We start from the raw sequence: 21,524 nt of genomic DNA, 5'->3' as shown, positions 1-21,524 counted from the left end.
TAATAGACTCAAACATGAAGACTGCTCTGCTGGCAAAATGACTAGACTATCCATAGGCGTACATGTACGCGGCGGGGCGTGGGGGCTGTATAGTACCCGAGAAATTTGAAATCTCCACCCGCCCCTATTTGGCCTGTGAGATGGTATAATTCTACTTTTACTGTCTCATTTAGCGTATTTCATGAAAAAATGACACAACTATCTTAATTTTCAGTTAAGTAAGATGTCAAAAATGTTTTAAACTGGAAATTGAGAAACTGAAAAAATTAATATTTAGGCCAGCGACTTAAGCTCCGTGGCGAAAATTTGCCCGTACAAATATGAAATCCAATCCAATCTTATTAGTCTGACCATGCTAATTATCAAGCGGTCTGATCAGAACAGAGACTTTCATTTTTTAATGAACAACATATATAGTTTTTATTTCATATGAGTATTTCCTTGGTTAGATTAAAGCGATAACCTTTTTTGCTTGTTTGTTATATTTGTTTTTTTCCACACAGGCCTATATACGGTCATCAAGTTCACAGCCCCTTTCTATCAAGTTTCCCTGGCAAGAATGTCTAGCATTCCATTAGGTAGGTGCCAGTGCGGAAAAGTCGTTAGCTGTCTAAATGTTGGCCCCTTCACAATAATAAATTGTAAAATTGTATTCCAATTGTATAACATCGACCTCCTTTCTGTTACACGTTACTTTATGTCGTTAATTTTTTCCATTATGTTTGACAATATAACATGAATTTACATTAGTTATTTTGTTTGTTTTTATGTTTGTTTTTATGTTTTTATTTAAGCATTAATTTTGTTCGTCTAGTGCATCCATATATAACTGTAATATATTTCATTGAAAATGAAAGAACTTAAATTAGAACCTTTGTCATATTCCCATTTCCCTTCCAACATGAAGATTGCATTGTGCTACGCAGGTCATGTGAAAGCCGAATTCTACTTTTTCTTTCAATTTGATGTCATTATGGATGAGCCCAATAAGGGCACAGGTTAGCGTTACCGCGGTGGGGGGGGGGGGGGGGGTGGGAGCATCACCCCCAAAATGACTTACTTGAAGAAGAAAAAAGTAAGTGTTTTGAGAGCATGTGTAAACATGTTGTTTGTTTGTGTTTTATTTTTATTTTGTACTTAATATAGTGGTTTCTAAGGGATCAGTAAAGCTGTTTTTTTTCTGGTCGGAAAATCTGTCAGGAGGAGCAAATCCCCCTTGCTCCTCTATAGCTCAGTCGGTGGGGGCAGTGGTCTCGTAATCCGGTGACCCGGGTTCGAAACCAAGGCGATGCGCTAGTGCCCTTTGGTAAGGCATCAATCCTCATTACCAGGTCCCTCGGAGAGTACCTAAAGCCGCCGGCCGTCTGGTTGCTTACTAACAATCATTTATGCTTTCTTAGCAGTCAGGTAAAATAAACACCACCCCCAAATACTCTGGTAGGTGCACAGGGGCGGATCCAGCCGGCGGCAGGGGAGGGGCCCAATTCGTGAGAAAATATTTAGCGGCGAAATAGCCGACCGATAATTCGCTCATTGGGGGGGGGGGGGCATAGTTATTTTTGGGGTGTTTTGTTGTTGTTGCTCTCGAAAACTTAAAAATCATGCCGGCCGATAGTTCGCTCAGTGGGGGGGGGGGGGGGGCAGGGGAGGAGGCCCATCTCCGAAATAAGGTAAAATTAACGTGATTTACACGTTTTTTCCCCAGGGGTGGAGGCCCGGCCACCCCTGGATCCACCACTGTAGGTGCTAACACATCACGTTTGTCAGCGAAATATTTTTCGCCGACGAGGCAAATACACAATGCAATCGAAAATTAACCCTGTAACACCAAAATTGGCTTCGTCGCAAGCATAAGATTTGAATTCCCTGATATTAAAACAGAAAAAGAAAGATTCACTCGATGTATTGTGATTATGTGATATGCAACTATTTCAGTAAATTCGGAAGCTCTATTCCTAACATTAAAACAAATACAATTTCATTTCTTAATGGTGCAAAAATACACATGGTATACATTTTTAAAAACATATCGGATGCAACAAAAACACAAGGAAAACAGGGGTTTGAATCAACATCTTGTCAGTAAGTTTTGGAATTGCTTTCTAGTGCAATTAGTCACTGACTGATCTACGTCTAGATTTGTTTAGAAAAACGCTACGAAAGTTTTGCAGTCGACATATTTAATGCCTTATTTGTTTAACTGGGGCGAATTTTGAGTCAATGAAAATTTCTCGCGATCTAAAAGAGAGTGGGCAATACAATTTCTTAAAAACCCTTCCTTGGAATTTACGTTTAACTTTGACGACACTGTCGATTTTTGCATTGTATTAATTGCCCTTTCCTCTTCTGATAAGTGCCCTTTTTAACCCCTGATATATGCCACTATCAAAATCTGACAGGTGCCCCCTTTCCTTTGTAATAATTCCCCTTTTCCCTTCTGATAAGGGCTCCTTTCAATCCCTGATAATTGCCCCTTTTAATTTGACGCGTGCCCATCTTTCCTTTGTAATAAGTGCCCTTTTTACTTCTAATAAGTGCCCCTTTTCTTTCTCATAAATGCCTCCTTTTCGCCCCTGATAAATGCCACTATCAAAATCTGACAGGTGCCCCTTCTTCTTCAATGAGTGCCCCTCTTTTACATCTCTGGTGAGTGCCTCTTTTCTTTTCAGGCTCGAGAAATTCCCATTTTCACCTCTAATAATTGCCCTCTACACTTGACACGCATCCCTTTTCCTTTTCTAATAAGTGGCCCCTTCCCTTTCTCATATATTCCCCTTTACCTTTCTAATAAGTTCCATTTTCCTGTTTTTATAATGATGAGTCCCTTCCCCTTTACTACAAATGTCTCTTGTCACTTCTGATAAATACACCTATTATTATCTGATGGTGCGCCCTTTTACTTTGACAGGTGCCCCTTTTCCATTTTCACAAATGCCTTTCTTCTAAACTCAGGTGATAGTCCTTTTTCAGGTATGAAAAGTGCCCCATATTTACCTTTAAAAATTTACCTTTTTACTTTGACACGTGCACTTTTTTTTTGTAACAAGTGTCCTTTGCCTTTCTGAAAAGCCCCACTTTTCCTTTCTCCATATCATGCGCCTCTAATTTAAGGCGACTTAGAGCTCCCTTTCCAATAACTTCTTGATTTAAGTCGCCTTCTTCGCTGCACGTTTAAGCTTCCGTATTCCGATATCACAATAACTACTGAAGGAAGTGCAATACAAACAGTCGTGGTCATGTTCATCTTTTGGATCGACGCCAGGCATATCTCATATGCTATACCGATGGGGAAACAAAATAGAGAGGAAGACAGAGAGAGAGAGAGAGAGAGAGAGAGAGGGAGAGAGAGAGAGAGAGAGAGAGAGGGTGGGGTGGGGGGGGGGTGGGGTGACGTCGGAGAAAGGGGGAGGAGGAGAGTACGGGATTATTGTGGTATGTAAGTTTGCTCCGCACTTTTCACCTATTTCTTTTAACTATATTTCAAATATGATGATGGCATTTGAAGACTGCGTGATACATGTACTTTTCAGGAAATATTTCTTCTAAGATGTGTTTCCAAACTAAAAATGAATGCAAATAGCCTAAAATCATTGTTCATCTTTATCTGGACAAAATTCTCTTTAATAGGTCTACCTTAAAGGTACTATGTCCCATTTGCCGGCCAAAAAAAATGAAAAAGCTAAATTCCAACTGCATTTGAAAGATAATACTTATTTAGAACTTCCCTAAAAAAGGTGGGGCTTGAAAATGTCTTTAAGTGGGAAAATAATAACTATTAGTTGTCAAATCGACTTTAGGGCTATGGAGCCCAAAATTAATAGTCTTGATTTTCAGACAATTGTACCGAATGGTCATACCTTTTATGCTGCGCAAAGATTCAATCAGTTTAAAGATAAACTTGAGTTCTGGTAAAAAAAAAAAAATAATAATTCTCACAGAATCAAACGAAACTTACACTGAATGCTCAAGATTACAAATAATTTACATGTGCCAAACAATTTTGGAAGAAAATGTATACTGGCTGAGTAATGAGAATAGAAAGACAAGGAAATCAAGGTAGTACCAGCCCCGACACCGTGTGTGTTGTCCCATATATAGCTTTCTGTGTACAGTGCTTGTTACTTTACCAAGACTCGGTCAAATTTATTATGATTTTGATGACTCTAGAACCTTGCAGTGCACACCAATACTTACATGCTACAAGTCATGATCAACTGTTTCTGATCCTTTCCACACCTTTTCTTTCACAATGCAATAGCATTACCAGTACTAAAGTTTATCTTTAATCTTGGCCATCACAAGAAGTAGGTTATTGATTTAGACAAATGCTCGTATACCCTTTACAACTCTTTTCATGTACCGGTATGTTATTACCAAAGAAGAAAAAAAGCCAGCCAGTCACTCAATAGTGTCTGACAGTGAAGTCTAGCAAGTAAACAGGTTTCCTTGCATAATTTGTATATGAGGACACTGCTAACGTTTAAATTTCACAGATAGGACATACATGACATATTCATAATTCCTGCAAAGTTCTACAGAATTTGATGGAAAGTGTACTGTGAGCTGGAAAAGACACCGGTTGGTAAAAGTCAGTGTGGACCTGCAGATGGAGTGAAGCAGATTCGTGATTTTGCAGCAGAGCTGAGTCCACCCATATGTGACATCATAAACACTTAGGGAAGGAAAAGTCCCGTCGGCACAGTGGACAACCCTTCGGCATGCCAAATTCGTAATATTAATGGCTTCAATGTTAATTTTAATAGTATAAGAATGTTCTAGTTAAGATTGTCATTGCTTATTAATCGAATTAAATGATAATTGCCATTATAATTGTCATTTGATCACTTTTATTTGAATTTCAATGTTGATTGCCTAGACTCTGACTGTTTTAATAATTATTGTGTAATTGCTTTTATCATGTATATATATATTGTAAACTGTTGTAACCATTGCAATTCAGTCTTTGGACTGCGAGAATGGATAATCATCAATAAAATCCTTCAATCAATCAATCAATCAATCATGTTGGCTGCAAAAATTAAAGTATCTTTACATAGCTATCGATCACTCTAAAGTACCAAATATCTTATGATACCTGCAAAAAAAAAATCCCGTGCGGGCCTATCTTTTGCGCCATATCCTGTACCGTCTACTGGGGGATTCCCCATTGAGTCACGAAGCCAAGTCTTATCTAAATAGTCTTTATTTTATCACCGAACCAGTGATGTTCTCAAATAAACGCTATTTCATATTGATTGTTAAATCATGACATTTAGAAAGTAACACATATTTATAATTCCAATACGATAATCAATTAAATTATTTGGTTCATGAACATAATGGAATATAAGCCTATGATTTATTTATTATTTATTATTTATACGCATTAAAAGTAGCCTAGTTTATTTGAGACGCGATCATAAAAAAACGACAGTAGGTAGTTGTGTACTATACTGTACGTGCTACACAATTGTGCTAAGTCAAGAAAATTGAAAAGAGGTGAGTCCATCTTAGCTTAAGAACTGAATGCCAATATTGGTAATTTCATTTTTTGGTCTATATGATGTACTAAATGTTTGTGTTCACGTAGATCTAGTAATATTTTAGATTTGCGTGGACTGATACGTGTTAGTTACGTCCATTCAAGGCAGTGCATTACATTTAAAAGGACGTCGATCGTAGCAATCCCCATTGTCTTCGTGCGAATCTAAAAGTCCTAATAATAGGCCTCTGCACCTGTACCTGCGAATGCAAACGTAATCCCCCCTTGACTCGAACTCTAGCTTGAACTGACATGACTGGACAAGTACATTTTACAAGTGACAGGCACAGGCAGTGCAAATGAGCTCCAGTAATTTTTTTCTTCATTCGTTTCTTATTGCAATAAGAACTAGCTGGGAAGCTGAAATTACAGTCAATGTCAGATGTATGTGTACAAGTTGTCAACTTAATTAGATCTACAAAGTACAACACAAGAAACGATCAAAATATGAATGACTAAAAGGTACGACCATAAATCATGCATAGGTCTAGATCTAGACTAGAACCTAATATTAGGCGTAGGGCCTAGATCGAGATAGAGTAGACCCCTAGAATCTACATCGAAATCTAAATAGGGCCTTATCAGAGCTACCAAGTGTCACGCATTAGGCGTGACATCACGCATTTCGAGGGTCTGAAAACGGTTCTCACGCACGGCGCACGCTAGATTTAAAAAAAATGCCATACCTATACATGTGTTATACCCTCGCGCGCGCCGAGTCATGAAAATGTCACGCATTGCCGATCTTTGAACTTGGCGTCTCTGCCTTATAGGGTCTAGACTAGATCTAGACCTCTAGAAATATTAAAAACATTAAAAAACTTCTGTGTCATCAAACTCAAAGGTTACCAAAAAAAAAGGAGAGAGAGAGAGACAACTAGAAAGAGGAAGAGAAGGAAGAAGAAAGGAAAAAAAGAAAGAAAAGTTGATCAGAGAAAATACAAAAGAATGGAGGACAGCGTAGAAAAAGAAAAGTAGAAAGAGAGGAGAATGGTACAGTCTTGAGGTATGTTTTCATTCAAAACGGGAAAAAAAGGAATGCGAGTCTCTGCTAAGTGTACATGTATCTGATGTTGAAGTATGATGAAAAAAAAATTAAATAAAAAAACAGTTTGGATAGCGGTATATAGACTATTAACATCATTTTAAAAATTTGTTAAAGTCAGGAGAGTAAAGTCATGCCAATCCCTCAACACATCCATGTAATATTCACTGTTACTATCAAAGCATAAAAGTAGATCTACATGTACAAAAACTGGCAATTCATGTATTGTGTTAAGAAAGAAGAAAAGAATTTTGTCACCGGCTCTGTGAAGGTCTCGTGAATATTAAGTCTCATGAGTATGTATCCATGCGACCGGATATATCTAGAAATAATTATCTGAGGATAGTTTTCGAAGACAACTGAACATAAAATGTTTGATAAAATGAGAAATAGATCATCATTTAATACAATTTTTATATGTACATGTACCTCGATATGACTATTTTACATCATTCCTTTAAAGTTTGAGCGAAATCTGCTGACAAAAAAAGGAGATATGAGAGGGGGAATTTTCTGTGATAAAGTGAGTTTAGTAATGTGAGTGCTTCGATGACCGTTTAATATTCAAAACGATTTTGATGTTATCAGTGAGATAATCGCACCGGAGTGCACTACCTGTTTAGAAGTACATGTAGAACTTAGAGCTTAGAAGTAGAATGCAGTTTACAAGTACATGTACATGTACATGTACGTACATGAAGGTGCAGACGAGCCTCCACTTAACTTACATTGTGGCAAAAATTGATCAATTCTAACTCCTCATGATAGAAGGAATGATAGAGGATGGTATAGGAAATCACTTACAACAATGACAAGCTTTGGCATCATCTTTTATTCATTTTTTTTCCTTTCAGAATTCAGAGCATAACAAGTATCTCAGAGTCTGACTTGGAGGAAAAGTATTGCCAACACCGAGAAAGGCGAAATGGACGGGAAAGGGAATAATCGAGGGGCATACGCTCAAGTCACAGCACCGATCGGAGATGACCCTAAGGTGACCATCCAGCAAGGGGGCAAAAGCGGGGGAATGTGCTCATCTTGTACCCCGAAGAGACTTGGTATTGCAATCGCTGCGGCCATACTTCTTATCATCTTAATCATCGTCATAGTTGTGATAAGTACGAAGAACAATAACGGTCCCAAAGCTGTTAAAGGCAATACTACTGCAACTGAAGGTAAGTTTATTGATGAAAGACTGTTCACTTCATGCATTTTGGATGTGATCTGCATTTGATGATTTGAAGTTAACTCTTTACTTAAAAGTGTACCATTCACCAAAACATATTTTGCTTTTGATGTAAGGGGTTCCATGTTGCTATGCTGTAGTTAAACTATGAGATTCAAATATGTCTTCTATGAAGAGGCCAGTGAAAGTTTGAGCAAATTGGATCAAATTTCCTGTATCAAGAGCAACATCTAAATGATAGGCCTACTACATGTATTTTGAAACTAATAGTGTCATTTAGATGTTGCTCTTTGTACAAGAAATTTTTGAAGAATATACCACTGCTCAAGTATTAGGGCAGTATCTAACCGAAGATGGCTGTTAGTGTAACCCAATTCATTACCATATCAATCATGTCTTATGAATCTATTCTGAGGGGACCAATGACATGTAAATATTTTTCTCTTTTGTTGTGCATGTTTTGGATGAATTCCATGCTGATATTATATTTGTGTCATTAAATAGTTTTTTTTAACATGTATGCACATATTAATATTTATTTCAATACATAAATTCTTGTAGAAATTTGCAAATGTATCTCTGGTTTACCAATTTTTTGAAAACATAAAATGGTTGACATCATAATAGTTTAATTTCAGGATTTCCAAAACCCACTTAAATATACATGTACATACAGTACATGATACTGATTAAACTTATTATGCATTTGGGTGTTATACAGTAGGGAGCTCTACATTCAATTCAAATTCAAATTCAAACTTTTCAATCCAAACAGATAGGATTGATCATTCTTAATTTTTGTACTTCCCTTTTCCCTGTCAGTGGTGTAATAGAGGGTGCCATGGGGGGGGGGGGGGGGGGGGGGGGGGGGGGGGTATTCATAGGCTCCCCACATAAGAGGCAAAAACAAAAAGGGAGCGAAGATAAGAAATGGCAAGAGGGCCAGATAACATGACAGCCCCCTTTCTGCACAACAAAGCTTATAGTCACACTCTCTTTCTCTCTCTAGCATACTTTCATTGAGACCAATGCCCCCCCCCCATATGAAAGCTGATGCTACTATGCCACTGTCTATTCAATAGACCATTTTTGTAGTGTAAATTAATCAAACTTAATGCATAAATCAACCAACCAACATAACAAAGGCTTGTCCTACCTAACAACAAGGAATGAATGCAGTTCGCATTCTGACTATTGAAATACAATTATTTGTAATAGGCGAATGATATAATTTGTAAAATGGCACTTAACAAAGATTTATGCATTATATTTGATACATTACAAAGTTGTATCGAAACCACAAATCAGGAAAATATCACTTAACAATTTCAGTTTTGATTTCATTTATTGAAAAGGGAAATTATTGGTCATATATAATATATACCCGGTACGTGAAATTAACTCTCTCAATTTCCTCTTTTTTTTATTTACTCCCTTCCCCAATGACCTTGATGGGCAGCTTCAAGAGTCAGCCCGGAAATGGTAAGTGTTTCCAGAACAATTAAAAAAGTCCACATGATCATATATCCCATATAATTGTAATATCACTTCCCTTTCTCAATGTAAAGCAAAGGTTGAGTGCTAGGAAAGGTGAAAGATTATATTCATGAACTTTTTCATTCTTTGTATTCTTTGTATGTTACGTGAAAGAGTATAGGTAAAAGGATGGCTATTCAAATGTCCTCATATTCGAAATATGACAAGTCAAAGCAAATGGTTGTGGACCACACTTTCATGCAACATGTGTGTGTTGTCCCATATACACATTTCTGTGTACAGTGCATTTGTCTTGGGATTTGAATTTGACTAATCTATGCAAAAACTGTTGCCAACATTTTCTTACAGTTGTTGATAGTCGCCAACTGCCTTTCACAAATATTTGTCGGAAAATTTAGCGAATTATCAAAAATTCGCAACATTCGTAAGCATTAGCCGCTCAGTGAGATACCCCCTTAAAGATGACAAGTGTTCTATTTGCCAAATTAGAGCTTTGGAGCATGCAAAGGCTTTTTCAGTTACATTTGATATCAAACAGTCAAGTACCGATAATGTAACATCAATATTGTTTTTGGAATTTTGTATTTGAATTTTGAAATGTAGCAGATACGTGCATGCATACATGTACATGTACATGTACGTCTAACCTTCTGAAGTATGTGTAGCTTTTAATGCAGCATGTAGATGTTTCTAGGTCTAGGGAATATATTGCCAGACACAAGATCAAATGGTTTGTAGTTCAGTCCCAATAGCGGCACTATTGTCCTTTGGCAAAACATTAAATATTTTTTTCGCTGCTCTCAACCCAGGATTAGCAATGGAGTACCTGGTAGGAAAGTATTCCTTGAAATGAATGCCTTCAGTATTCAAAGGCACCTTGGATGAAACCAGGGTATAAAAATTGTGCTGTATGTGCCTTGAGCATGCCAAGGGATGTGTCTGCAGTAGGAGTAGTTCACTGCTTTTGCAGAGCAATAAAGATATCTCTTCTTTTTAATGGGCAGATTACACATGAACCGTTATTGGACTTTCCCCAGACTGCACCGCCTGTCTTTCTTGTACGCTGACTCATGAACGAGTCATGATAGTTTGGTACATTACTGCAAATTCCTGTATACTCATGTTACTGATTAATGTACCATGTGTGAACCGTGATGCTTCCACTGACTACATGTATCAGTACATGTACATCACCAATGTTCTGTGCTACCAATACATAATTATACCACAAATGTACTGTGTACATGTACACATCTACTTTGTAAATTTATGCCCAGCGTTCATTACATATGTACATACAGTATTGCTCGAATGTGATCAGCTCATTTTCTGTGAGCCAGCTATAGTGTCATTAACTGGCCAAGGACAATGGCAAATGTTTGAGGGTGAAAGGCCAAGAATTGTATGTAGCTGCCTGTCTTTAAATTGGCAACACAAATTTATTTCTCATGTTTCATTATTCTTTTAACAGAACTAGCTATTAATAGTAAAAAGAATATCCAAAAAAACATGGGTTATATAATAAACTGAAAGGAAACATACTTATTTGTGAAAATTAGAAGATTGCAGCGCTGTCAGCGTGTTTCTATCTTCTCAACATAATCACAATGTCTTCTACATGTACATGTATACACCCCAAAAAGATTCATATTGTTGATGATTTTGCTTTTAATTCTTGCTTTAAAAAATGCATTATACACACATGTAGTAGCTCAAGGCCAGTATTCTATAATTGAAGAGATTCTACATGTAATTTGTACAACATGTTCATCATGGAAACATGTACACATGTACATGTATATCACAATTCAGTACAGGCATCTTGTCTATAAATAATGATTTTGTACCCTAGGTATGAAAAGGTCAAAATGATGAAGTCAAAAGAAGTGTAAATATGTGTGCATATATATTTGGTTACAATGTAATAAACATAAATCTTTTATTTTTAAGCTGTCATTATTGTCTTCAATTTTGCTGACATTTCATAGTACCATTTTTCCTGTAAATATACTCCAAAATCTCCATCAATCTGCACTCAGCAGTGCAAAAAAATAATTAAAAAAAGGTTTAGACCTGGGTCAAATGACGGTAGGCATACTCTGAATTATAATTTCCAGTGTAAATGTTGAAATATTGGTATGGCTGTAAAAGAAAAAGCACTATTACATGTATACATGTATGTACATGTTAATCAGTGGTACTACATTTCTATGCCTGCATGCTTGTAGACAAACTTTCCTCAAAGTCTGATTCTAAATCTCTATCCAATCTGTATGTATGCTTCTTCCAAGCTTTTTCTTCTGCGTTGTTGTATTTGTATGTACTTGTACCGTAGTACTGTAATAATTGCTTTGCTGATGCATATACTCTCTATTTGAATTGGTTTATTACAAAATCAACATGACATGAAGCTCAAGGCCAGGCCGATATTGTATGTTCTTACAAAACAATCAGATATTCACAATGTATTCAAAAAGTGTCAAAATACAAAAGCAATACAAAAATTACAATATTCTTGTTTCATCCCATTATGAGACCCATGAGTTCTGTCAATATACTCTCCTCAGTCCAGGAAACAAAAAAAAAAAAAAAAAATTATATTCCAACATGCATCTACATGCACATATATATGTTCAGTTTCACCCACCCATTCAGACTCTCAGTCTTGATCTTTCTTCCTTATAATAATTCAGATGTCATGTTTAGACTCCTAAGTACCCATACCTCATGTGTGTTCCTACAATGTACATATTTATGTTTCAATACCCCTACATGTATGTTCTAACATCCTCATACATGTATACATCATTCTGACACCCAGCTATGTTCAGATGGCCATTTTGTAAAAACACCATATACATAACATACATGTTTTCATCGTATGGGCACTCCCACAGGTTCCTTTCTGAGGCCGCCATCACGTTCAAGCTCAAGCTATACAGCCCCTTTAAAGTGTTTGGAGGCCCAAGTTCTCCAAAAATTTGATGGCAAAATTTGAGTTTTCTGTTGTACCAGAAAAGATCAATTTATATTCTTTCATCAATATTTGACTTCAAACACATTTGTCTTTAATATCCTTGCCGAAATGTGTCTTGAATGACATCCTCTTTTACATAATGATACAATTTAAGTGAAATTTTGCTATCATATTTTTTAAATTCAATTTTCAAATGATTTGTCAGTTTTTTTTTTTTTTTAAAGATTAAATTATTGATTGATTTATATTATTATATGATTATATATATATATATTCTGTCTTTTGTCAATAATATATCTACCTGCTTTCATGGTTTGTATATCACTTTTTATTATGTTGAAAAATGCAGAAATATAATCAAACAAACTTGCTGCTGGTATCCTTTAAAGGCCCACTGCACTACTTGTAGCTACTTGCGCCCTCTATATAACAAACAATGCATAATCGGTGACCATTGGTCCCCCATCATCCTCTTTTTCTTATGTTAACTGAGAGCTGAGTTGATGAGATAACCACCTGTCCAGTGACCTTGCAAGGCGCTCTAATCCCTCCTGTAAACTATGGCAGATAAGCTTTAAAGTGTTGGAATGTAGGAATGTTACAATTTTCAGGAAATTATTGGGGTTTTGAAACATTTGTCTTGTTGAAATGGTGGAATGTCCTCAGTCAAAGCATATGGGTTCTGACTCATTTTATGCTTCTGATGCATATTTCATTTTATTTTCACAGGTTACAACTAAACACTTGAATCCAAGCATTTCTAGTATGACTACGGGTGTAACGGTAATTTTTAAAAAAACTTTAAGGAAAAAACTGTTGTTTTGATGAAGGTTATGGGTCTTTGATCAAAGAATTTTTTCTTCTCCAAGGGCATGATGAATCATTTGTTAAATTTCAAACAATAACATGTCGTTCTGACACCCAGCTATGTTCAGATGGCCATTTTGTAAAAATATACATACATACAAACCCTGTACATGTTTTCATCGTATGGGCACTCCCACAGGTTCCTTTCCTGAGGCCGCCATCACGTTCAAGCTCAAGCTTACAGCCCCTTTAAAGTGTTTGGAGGCCCAAATTCTCCAAAAATTTGATGGCAAAATTTGAGTTTTCTGTTGTACCAGAAAAGATCAATTTTATATTCTTTCATCAATATTTGACTTCAAACACATTTGTCTTTAATATCCTTGCAGAAATGTGTCTTGAATGACATCCTCTTTTACATAATGATACAATTTAAGTGAAATTTTGCTATCATATTTTTTTAATTCAATTTTCAAATGATTTGTCGGTTTTTTGTTTTTTTAAAAGATTAAATTATTTCATTGATTTATATTATTATATGATTATATATATATATATTCTGTCTTTTGTCAATAATATATCTACCTGCTTTCATGGTTTGTATATCACTTTTTATTATGTTGGAAAATGCAGAAATATAATCAAACAAACTTGCTGCTTGTATCCTTTAAAGTGTTGGAATGTAGGTATGTTACAATTTCCAGGAAATTATTGGGGTTTTGAACCATTCGTCTTGTTGAAATGTTGGAATGTCCTCAGTCAAAGCATGGGTTTCTGACTCATTTTATGCTTCTGATGCATATTTCATTTTATTTTCACAGGTTACAACTAAACACTTGAATCCAAGCATGTCTAGTATGACTACGGGTGTAACGGTAATTTTTAAAAAACTTGAAGGAAAAAAACTGTTGTTTTGATGAAGGTTATGGGTCTTTGATCAAAGAATTTTTTCTTCTCCAAGGGCATGATGAATCATTTGTTAAATTTCAAACAAGAACATGTCGTCTGGAGTCTGGAAATTCAGACTAGGTGAGTGCTCATACATGTCATATTCGCATCATTATCATGTTTAACAAAAGGAAAGCTAAATCATGTCGTTTTAATTTGACAACAGAAAAAGTTAGTTCCTGTGTGCCAGTTGCTGAAAGGAGTCAGAAATCACAATTGGTTGTTGTTTAACTTATTTTAAAGGGAAATCCAACCCAATCCAACCCAAATAGACAACTACTCTAAAAGAAAGCAGAACAATCAGAAAAGCAAACTGATGACAGTTTTAATTAAATCTGACTAAAATATATTATGAATTTTTGAAAGTTGTAATCACCCCCTAACATTCTAAAACATGAATATTATTTGATGTTTCTACTTGGGCACTTGAAGGTGTATTCAAAATATAGAGCAGTATAGTTAACATGTGGAAGGCTACATCCTGGAAGATCAGGGGGTGTTTCACAAAGATCCTAATTTGAACTGTTATTATTATTATTTTAGACTTTTCATAAATTGAACATCAACAACATTAAATCTCCTTGATAATAGCAAATTTGAATTAACTTTTTATGCCTTTAAAACAACTTTTACAAAATATTTTCATAGATGCTAACAGGTTTCCATAATTTCAAAGTCCAACTTTAAGGAGATAAGTCCAACTTAGGATCTTTGTGAAACACCCTCCTGAACTTGAGTCTCTGGAAAAAAATGTGAAAACCAATATCACCAGGTTAAAACAAATGTATCTTTTGATCCCATAACTTTTATCAACACTTCAGTATGCATAGACTTCTTTAGCTTGTGTTTCTTTGTGTTTTTACTGCTCTGTGATCTTGTGCATGCCCCTGCATGGATAATTTTATTGCATGTGCATACACCTTTATATTGCTTTATTTCAGTTTAGTGCGAATGCTTACTGCTATTTATACTGCCAGCATGTTTCTGGTAACAAAGCTTACCAAATAATCGCTGAATCTGGCTTTCTTGAACAGGCATGCAGTAGATTGGGGGGGGGGGGGGGAGGGGGAGGGGGAGGTGAGAGGGATGGGAAAGAGGGAGGGGGGCATGACAACCTCTTTTGGTAAAAACAGTTGTGAGAGATGCACTGCAGGTTTGATTAATCATATCCTGGTGCTCTTCCCAATCCTGTCCTTTTAAGGGAAATTTGATGATATGGTCACAGTGGTAGAACTTCCTTTAAAGGCATTGTTTGACAATGTTGAATCTGAGATGCATGGCCCTTTGAACATGTCATCAGTGTCTGTGATATGGTGTAATATTGAAGCCCTAGAATAAAAAAAAATCGCGCTTCAGAATGATCATGAAGTGCCTTAAAAAAGTAAAAATCTTTGATTGACTGGTTTTATCATACTTGTTTCCCCCAATAGACTGTAGTCTTATAAAACCGTTGAGGAAACAAAAAATGATCATAAATATCTTGATAATCAGACAGGCGATTGGCTTTTGAAAGTCATTGGGTTCCTGACTGACCTAAAGTTTATAATTATCATTGCAGCATGAGCTAAATCCAGGATTTTGTTTCAGAATCTGAGGCAATGTTACCAAGTCACTTTAAACTACATGCAAATTCCTGAAACATGTTTTTTTTTAACAAAGTCATCTTTTCATGTAGTACTCTCCACTTTGCATCTTTCATCAACCACATCATAGATAGGTTTTGAGCAAAGTATTCATTTAATTTGCATGTTTTCTTCCATTCATTCAGTACATTCAGAATGTATTAGCATTTATAATAATAATAAAGTACATATTCATGTATAAAGTGCTTAATACAAAGTTTCTAAGCGCTAAACAAAACAAAGTACTAGTACAGATAAATTAAACATACAGCAATACTAATACACAATTCTAATAATAACAATTACAATTAATAAGCATCTAACCTTAAACAAAACTGCCCTATAAATTACTATTAAACAAGAATATACTTCTAACTTTCCTTAAAAGACTCTACGGATGAGGATTGACAAATATGAATTGGTAAAGTATGCCATGATTTAGGGGCTGCAACAGTAAAAGCACGATTACCGTAAAGTGTATTGGTTGGGGACAAGGGGCGTATTGGAAATTAGCATGTGTTAATATATTGACTAATGAACATGATGGAACAAAAGGTTTGAGAATGTTGATTAAATATGATGGAGCATACCCGTGTTTAATTTTGAATACTACATAAGAATCTTAGTCTGAATTAGAGTTAAAATAGGTAGCAAATGAAGAGATGTAAGAATAGGAGTTATGTGTTCAGAACTAAAAGAGTATTTTCTAAGAATCCTGGTAAGAATACCCAACAGGATTCTATGACAGACAGGAGTAATACATATTCTACTTAAACACTTCACTTCACATTGAGAATGGGGAAAACCCACTCTGAACCGGAAGCAATAGTGAGCTTTCAGGTCTAGACCATGTTTAACCATCAGGATGTGGCTTAAAGGGGACCTATTGACAGAAAATTATTTGCTTTTTTTTAATGGTTTCAATACCAGCTTACTATGTTCAAAATAATTACTCTAAATATTACTTCTGTAAAGGATATCTCAAGTTTAAATACCAAAATCTCAAAAATCTCTAAAGAATTTTTTAGTAGACTAAGCCAAAGATGACATGATCCATAAATTTATACACCCATGCAAGGCATATAAATTTAGGGGACCATGCCATCTTTGGTTCGCAGCAAGTAGGGGAAGATCGCATTAGCAGAGATCGTTGAAATTAAATCGGCCAGATACCTGACTGGGACACAATATCCAAAGCTGATAGGATGTGAATGTCCTTTAGAACAAAAAGGGTTTTACCATATGAAGAAAAAAAATGACCAGTAGCATGAGAAACTCGACAGCTAGGTGAAAGGGTCATCTTACAAAGACTTACGATTGACCCAAATCAATCATAAGTCCTCCAATCAATCGTAAGTTTGCAGTCTCCTATCTCTTATGTAAATATTGCGATTGAAATCAATCGCAATAGGTTTTTAATTGATATCAACTCTTTGTAAGACGGGGCCATGTTTTATCCTATTGATTTTAAACTCATTTTCTGTTCCAATTTCAGACGCCAACCCAGCCACCAACGATGAAGGCGACGACAACATTTGGGCCCGCAGTATTGGAAATTTCGATGGGACCTTCGTCATGGACAAAGCCTATGGCACTTACTTTGACGATGGCCGAGCCCCGGCGACAACTGCCTTCACGAAAATTTCACAGGAGCGGTAAGCTCAAATAGCATTCGCACCATGTCTCCACCTAAGGGAACAATTAGTATCAGATAAGGGGAGGGGTGGCACATCCGACCTGCCCACCCCGCCCCATTACCCCTTCAAAACTCATTAGCATGTACCCTGAAAATATTTAAAGGGATCGTTTAACAATGTTAAATCTGTGGAGAATTATCTTGGAAGTGTACGCAATAGAGGGTCATTTTCGACTCTTCTAATTATTATGTAGTACACCTTTGCATATGAAGTAACACCATCTGGGATTTGCATGGCCTAGTGGAAGTAGGGAATTATGGCTTTACCGGTACTTGTCTGGAAGAAAAGCAAAAAAAGCAACAGAAGATTCAGACTAAGATATATCTTCTCAAATTCCGCCTAACCCAATCATAATTTTGGGATACTTTGCACATTATTTTTATGCCTCCGTTACGAAGTAGCCGGAGGCATTATATTTTCGGGTTGTCCGTCCATACTGTACGTCCTTACGTCCCGTTCTCGTGATCCCGTTATCTGAAGACCGATTGATGGATTCCTGCCAAACTTTGGTCATGTATGTATCTTGCAGAGCCGATGAACTGATTAGATTTTGGGGTCACGAGGTCAAAGGTCACAGGGCTCATTATGTATGCAAAAACAGCTCGTGATCGCGTTATCTGAAGAACCAATTGATGGATTCCTGCCAAACTTAAGTCCTGTATGTATCTTGCAGGGTCAATGAACTGATTAGATTATGGGGTCACGAGGTCAAAGGTCAAAGGTCACAGGGCTAATTATGTATGCAAAAACAGCTCGTGATCTCGTTATCTGAAGAACCGATTGATGGATTCCTGCCAAACTTTGGTCATGTATGTATCTTGCAGAGCTGATGAACTGATTAGATTTTGGGGCCATGAGGTCAAAAGTCAAAGGTCACAGGGCTCATTATGTATGCAAAAACAGCTTGTGATCGCATTATCTGAAGACCGATTGATGGATTCCTGCCAAACTTAGATCATGTATGTTACTTGCAGAGCCGTTGAACTGATCAGATTTTGGGGTCATGAGGTCAAGGTCAAAGGTCATGTGGGTCATTATGTTTGCAAAAAGTTTGTGATCGCATTATCATCAGAACCGATTGATGGATTCCTGCCAAACTTAGATCATGTATGTGTCTTGCAGAGCCAATGAACCTAGTAGATTCTTGGGTCATGAGGTCAAAGGTCAAAGGTCATGGGCTCATGTATGCAAAAATAGCTTGTGAACGCATTCTCAATAGAACTGACAGATGGATTACTATTTAACTCAGGACATCTTGCAGAGCCAATGACTGAGTAGATTTTAGGGTCATGAGGTCAAAGATCAAAGGGTCATATATTATATGAGAAATTGCTTGTAAGCACGATATTCTGAGAACCTGTTAATGGAATACAATTGAACTTGAATATGAAAATTTCTTCTGTTTTGTTTGGTTTGTAAGATTGCTTTATGACGGAGTCATCATTTTCGACTGCGCGCAGTCGAAGTTCCATCTGGTTCATCAATATCAAGCTAATAAAGAAATTAGTCATCAAGTTGCTTTCAAATTTGTTTTTAATGACCAGAACTCATCTTGACCTTTGCACTCCCCCCCCCCCCCCATTTTTTTCTTTTAAAAAAGCGAACTAGTTTGGAGCTGTTTTATTTTCACAAGAGTATCTAAATTGTTACCAGTATTGTAGATACTACATTATATGTGCTCATGAGCAGGTAAAAGTAATTTTTAAAAAATAATAAAATCCATGAAGATAAAGACTGGATACATGTTAATAAAAGTTATGTAATACCAATTCATTCATGAACTGCCAGTACATTCTATGATACACAGGTGGAAGTACATGTATTCTTTTCAAGAGGGCAAACATAAGGTATTCGTGAAGCAATTCATCAAGCTGGCAGTGGATATTCCAAAACGCATAAAGTGGGTCGATCTACTCCATGTTTAAAAGATATTTAGTGTTACTTGTAGCATGTGCTATCTATGAATTGGTCTATTTGTGTTACATCAAAATTTAAATCCAAACATTCTTTGTTTTATTTTTCTTTCCTGTAGATGGATGAGGTATATAATGTCACCAGTGCGGCAAAGTACCTGTACGAACAAACTATTGTGACCCAGTTGGTGTAAGTATAGATACAGCGCTGCTATATTGTGATGCGACACGTTCCGATGCAACATTTTCTCCTGCTACAATTGCTTCAGGCTTTTTATGGATAGGTATAGGTATTTACAGTAGCTTAGGGTTAGGATAGGGTTAGGACTATGTCTAGTGCAGAGGCTTTAAATTTAGAATTTTGTTAGTGTATGAAATTGACATGGAGAAAGTGTCACAGGAGCAAGTGTTGTACTGCCGGCTGTCGATTAATTCTGAAAAATTTAATAATAATAATAATAATACAGTCAAACCTCCTTTAGTGACCACCTGTCTACAAAGACCACCTGTCTACAACAAGCGCATATTTTGTTTCCCTTGAAAATGGTTTCTCATTGAAACATGCAAAGGAACCTGTTTATAAAGACCACTTTTTATGTTTCCCTTGGGCAGTCGCTATAGACAGGTTTGACTGTAGTGTGTTCTTGTATAGCGCTGATGTCTGTCAAATTTGACACTTCTGATCAGGCACGTAGCCACGGGGGGGGGCATGTGTCCCCAAAAAATTTCCGAGATCGGTTGAACTTTTTTAGACCACTTTTTTTGACCTCGATTGATTACATCTATGTGCCCCCCCCCCCAAATATCAATCTCTGGCTATGTGCCTGCTTCTGATGCTCCTCAATTATTACCCCTGCTTTAGCATGACTGCCATTACGGCGCTCTAGCATTTCAAAAAATTCATTTTACCAGGTACCCATTTTCCTCACCTGGGTGGAGCGAAGCAAATGTATATAAATATCTTGCCAAAGGGTATTAGTACTGCGGCTGGACTCGAAGTACTAACTATGTAATCCACAGTACGGTGACGCATCCACTAGACCACGACGCCTAAACAGCTGGTAATAAAGCCAACGTCCTTACAAAATTTCCAGTATGTTGAGAAATATTCTGCAAATAAGGATTATAAGTTATGGTGAAGAAATACCTACCGGTACTGATAATGCACAACCTCCACTCCCTATGGAGTATTAAATCCTCCTGACAGGTGTCATTTTAGGAGCGCACCTGTTCTAACCCACGACATTGACCTTCGCATCCATTCGGGTACGCATGTAACACCTGGGTGAAGAGAAGCAATGTAGATAACCTTTGACCTGTGCACCTCCAGTCAAGTGTTTACACTGCTCAGCTATGACGCCTTTTATCGTTCTCTTCTTTCGCGATCTAGTTGATATGTCACCAGATATCAGATCATAGGTTTTGCAGTTCTAGTGACGCTGCCGCCCTAATTTTTTTTTGCAACACATTAATTTACATCTGCCATTCTCCACCCAGGTGATGGAAACGGGTGCCTGGTAGATAGTTACTAATTCTTGAATGCTTTCAGCACCTTAGGGTAGCTGGGCAAAAGCCGGGTAATGCATGTACTACAGTCAAACGTGCTTTAGTGACCACCTGTCTAAAAGGCCACATTTGTTGCTTCCCTTGAAAATGGTTTCTCATTGAATCATGTACTAAAGGAACCTGTCTACAAAGACCACCTGTCTACAAAGGCCACTTTTTGTGTTTCCCTTAGGTGGTCGCTATGGACAGGTTTGACTGTACTACTACTACTACTACTATGATGGATATAGATGGATATATGCACAGTATAAATGTAGTTATTATTGTTTTTAATAATCCTTCATGCAGGCAAAATGGAACCTACGTGCAGGTGAGGTTCACCGTGGCGCTAAACGCCATAAACCGAGGGGGCAGAGATTACCTGGTCAGCACGCTAGGATCCTTCCCGTCAAATGCATTGAATACGTACCCCGTGCTCTACGCAGACGTCGGACCTGAGGTAGACCCCTCAACGGGTGCTTAGGGGGAGTTCCTATCATCATGTTAGTCATCGGTGGGTCTCCGCCATCTCTTGCAGAAGCAGTTCTGATAAAATGCAAAAACAAGGGCGGGCTATGGGACTAGGTTAAATTTTTAAACTCTTAAACTTTAATACACATGTAATGTTCTTTTGCAGGTGTCAACACTTACACTTTAACACAGATGTCCTGCCCTTCCTATGTTCTCTTAACACGATGAATCTCACAATCTCTACCGCAAGCTTAAATTGAATGCCAAAATAGAAATA

At 37.0% G+C, this 21,524-nt stretch overlaps 1 protein-coding gene across 4 annotated transcripts; it reads left to right on the top strand.

The window, feature by feature from the left end:
- The first annotated feature begins 5,396 nt into the window (after nucleotides 1-5,396).
- LOC752155 lies at nucleotides 5,397-21,323 on the top strand. Of its 4 annotated transcripts, XM_011663730.2 has the most exons (8): nucleotides 5,397-5,499; nucleotides 7,442-7,762; nucleotides 9,233-9,255; nucleotides 12,977-13,030; nucleotides 13,873-13,926; nucleotides 17,117-17,276; nucleotides 19,351-19,421; nucleotides 21,086-21,323. In XM_011663730.2, exons 2-7 carry the CDS (start codon nucleotides 7,513-7,515, stop codon nucleotides 19,356-19,358), a joined length of 549 nt encoding a protein of 182 aa, XP_011662032.2. In that variant the 5' UTR covers nucleotides 5,397-5,499; nucleotides 7,442-7,512; the 3' UTR covers nucleotides 19,359-19,421; nucleotides 21,086-21,323. The 4 variants fall into 4 exon arrangements, with proteins under 4 accessions (XP_011662032.2, XP_030830845.1, XP_030830844.1 ...); XM_030974985.1 differs by lacking the exon at nucleotides 12,977-13,030; XM_030974984.1 differs by lacking the exon at nucleotides 13,873-13,926.
- Nucleotides 21,324-21,524: the final 201 nt, after the last annotated feature.

Source organism: Strongylocentrotus purpuratus, unplaced genomic scaffold (assembly GCF_000002235.5).
Source record: "Strongylocentrotus purpuratus isolate Spur 01 unplaced genomic scaffold, Spur_5.0 spur5_scaffold_7, whole genome shotgun sequence".
NCBI classification, from domain to species: domain Eukaryota; kingdom Metazoa; phylum Echinodermata; class Echinoidea; order Camarodonta; family Strongylocentrotidae; genus Strongylocentrotus; species Strongylocentrotus purpuratus.
Note: the sequence above shows the minus strand (reverse complement) of the source record. Positions and strands in the feature narration are given on the sequence as shown.